Source organism: Halyomorpha halys, unplaced genomic scaffold, assembly GCF_000696795.3.
Source record: "Halyomorpha halys isolate HHAL.00 unplaced genomic scaffold, Hhal_1.1 Scaffold168.1, whole genome shotgun sequence".
Lineage (NCBI taxonomy): Eukaryota > Metazoa > Arthropoda > Insecta > Hemiptera > Pentatomidae > Halyomorpha > Halyomorpha halys.
Window position 1 is genome coordinate 1530954 of NW_027111025.1, and position 3347 is coordinate 1534300.

At 32.4% G+C, this 3347-nt stretch overlaps 1 protein-coding gene across 1 annotated transcript in view; it reads right to left on the reverse strand.

Annotated features, from left to right (window-relative positions):
* LOC106678919 (leucine zipper putative tumor suppressor 2 homolog) overlaps positions 1-1948 on the reverse strand; it is a gene marked incomplete at its 5' end in the record, with an annotated part of 39753 nt that extends 37805 nt beyond the window's left edge. Inside the window, 1 exon segment of the mRNA XM_067049133.1 lies at positions 1847-1948. Coding sequence (XP_066905234.1) covers positions 1847-1948 — 102 coding nt within the window.
* Between the last annotated feature and the right edge of the window lie 1399 nt (positions 1949-3347).

Here is a 3347-nt window from a genome sequence, read left to right on the forward strand (position 1 = left end):
AAATATGTGCCGCTACTGACCATAAAGGGTCAGATGGGTGCAGTAGTTGTAAGGAAACCCTATTACTAGTAAACCAAAGGTTGAGCAAGAAAGGTGTTTTTGGTAAAAATCACTCTCAACTTAGATTTTTTATTTGATTGTTTTGAACACAACTAACTACATGTAATATAGTTTGAGTAATGTAAAATTATTCCTAGGAAATATTTGAAGTCTCACTCTAAAAATGTTATAACTTAAATTAAAATTTAAATTAAATCTGTACCACTACAGCCCATGAAGGGTTAGAGGTGCAGTAGACCAGCGGTTGTGCAAGGAGGTAATTTGGCCAGAATCACGCTCGACTGCCAAATTTTTACCCAATTAAGGGTAACTACTTTATGAGGCTGGGTGGATACTGTAGGGCTCCCTAATCCACAGGATTGACTAACGGTTACAGTAACAGTGTATATAATTATATTTCACACCCGGATTTAAACCAGATCCTAGGAGTAAGTAGCCTTACCACTGATCCGCCCGCTCTCACCATGAATATATGCATATCAATACATTAACACATCAAAAACCAATTGATTAACTAGTTTTAAGCTTGCGAACTATAAGGGAACCCAATGAAGTTAGATAGCACAACCTACTCAATGAACTGTTTCTTTTTTATGATAAGATATTATTTTATGCTATAAGTCTTATTAATTATAATAATACGAAAGTTTTATTTTTTAAAATTGTATTTTAACAAAGTAATGTCCATTTATTTTTTAAAAAATTATTAACAGTATGTAACGTATGATTATTGGGATTGGATTTCAAATTAGACAGTTCGAATTTCGAAAGGTTATCCATTTAATGAATTAAATCTGCAAGAAATTATTAGGATGTTCTGTTCTTCTGGAAATTGTTACATTGATAAATGAACGACACTTAGAAAGAAAGAGTTTACTATTATTGTTTAATAAAGAATACATTTTTTGATGAAAGCGTTCTTTTGTCCTAGGAAATAAGAAAAATCGAACAAAAAGATCGTTAACAATTTTTTTAGCTACAAAAGCGAGGGAGGATACACGAGGCAAATAAGAGAAGAATTAAAGAACCTTATTAAAATTTCAGATATCGACTGTCTAGATAGAGACAAATACAGGAAAACACTGAAAAATCTCGCCAATATTGGAAGAGAAAAAAAGAGGGGTACGAATTGGTCCGAAGAAAGAAAAGAAAGCTCGACCAAAGAAGCCTAACCATTGATATTTAGGTGGTCCTTAGTGGCTGGTAGGTGATTAAAAATAAATAAAATACTATCATGAATTGCATAAATAAAAATAAGAATCTATATCAAAAACATAATAGAATAAATCTTAGCATATAATAATAATAATATGGCGACATGACAATGAAAATTAAATTTAGGGAACAATAAAATAAATACACATTCACACCTATATACAATATTTACATTTTGCTAGGGAACTCCAACCCAAGCCTTGCCACCCCCTTGTGGAAGGCAAAGCAGGGCTCCAAGATATCCTAGCCGCCTCACGAGTGTAGTAAAATGAAATAATAATCTTTGAAAAATAAAAAGAAATTGATCCTATTTTATTGTATTAATATTTTATCCACTTTGGACAGCCCGTTAATCCAATTTGAGAGATGTTAAGCTGTCTTAGGTGTGTTTGGTAATACTTGATTTTGGTGGATAGTTTGTCACGCGGTATGGTATACCATACGCGCCGGTACAGGGATTGTAACTTTATAAATTGAATTTCCTGAATAATATCTTCATCCAAATATACAATTAAAATATATTTGTTGTATATATTTGCTATGAATAATGTTGTATAGCTATGATAGATACCTGGGTGAGGGCTGCCGAAAAGCGGGGTGGGAACGGAGGCTCTGATACCGTTGTGTCGGGCGATCCCTCCTGGCTCTCGTTGCCACTGTCAACTCGTGACATCTGAAAAATACAATAACAATTATAATTATAAAAACCAACATAAAACATGAGTTTAGAGGGAAATGCTTTATATGACTTTGCTGCCTAAATATGCTCATCAATCCATGACTGGATATATACAAAATACAATAATTAACAAAGATATAAACATTTTCTTTTCTACTTTTTTTTCTGTATTCAAACAATAACTAACTGTATCCTAAATACAATATATTTCTAATATTAATTTTTGTAATATATTTTTTTCTCCTTCTTCTCACTCACAGTTATATTAAATTTTACTTGTTAATATTTTTCCATTTTTTGTTCTCAAGCCTGTCTACGCTATTCTCTCTGTTTCACTCGTGATCCTGAACACATGTTCAATCCGTTACACAAATGAAAGGATCCGTTACACATAGGAATTATTAATAAATAGAAATACAGAAATAAATCTAAAATATTCAGCAGTGAAATAATTAAAAAACAAATAAATAAATTAAAAAATAAAAATAAATAAATTTAAAAAACATGTTAAAACACAAATCAATAGGTAAAAAAGCTAAAAGATTGATAGAATAACCATTGAATCTATTCATTAGGGGTATTCATGATCTATGTTAAAGCGTGTTAAATGGAAAAACTCGTGTTAAATCGAAAAAAATTGCCTTCTTTTGCCGTGGTAAAACGAAATAACATTTAACATGGCTGAGAGTCTGTTACTTGGCCAGTTAAATCGAGAATGACGTCACACAATAGACCAGTTGAGATCGCCGCCATATTAGTTGTTGTGACTTTCAATACAGTTGTCATTAGATGAGCTAATCTTCATTCTCTTCTTCACAAGTTTGAAGATCAATAAGACACTCATAAGCTAAACTTTCACAAAAATTCCACTTTTCACTCACTCTAGGCATGTTTTAATTAATTACTTAAATCAAAACTGAAGTAAACAATAACATGAGGGTCGGGAAGGAAGGTTATAAACATAAGGCTTATACAACAAGTTGCTGAGAAATCCGCTAGGGGCTCTTATGCATTTAACGTTTAACATGACTTCAAATAGGGCTGCTCACAATCCTATAGTTATAACATTTAACATGGTAAAACATATAACATTTAACACAACATCATGAATACCCCTATTATACAGTTAATAGTTTAATAAAATAATCATGAAATGAGAGACAGGATTTTATTCTGATGACTAATCCTAATTTTATTGTTATCATATCGTTGCCTATCGGAGTCCACCCAGCCCCATAAAGTGGGTACCCTTAATTGGGTAAAAATCTGGCGGTCGAACGTGATTATGGCCAAATCACCTCCTTGCAAAACCGTTGGCCTAGTAACAGTACTCCCTTACAAAGCACTGCACCCCTAACCCTTCATGGGCTGTAGTGGTACAGATTTAATTTAA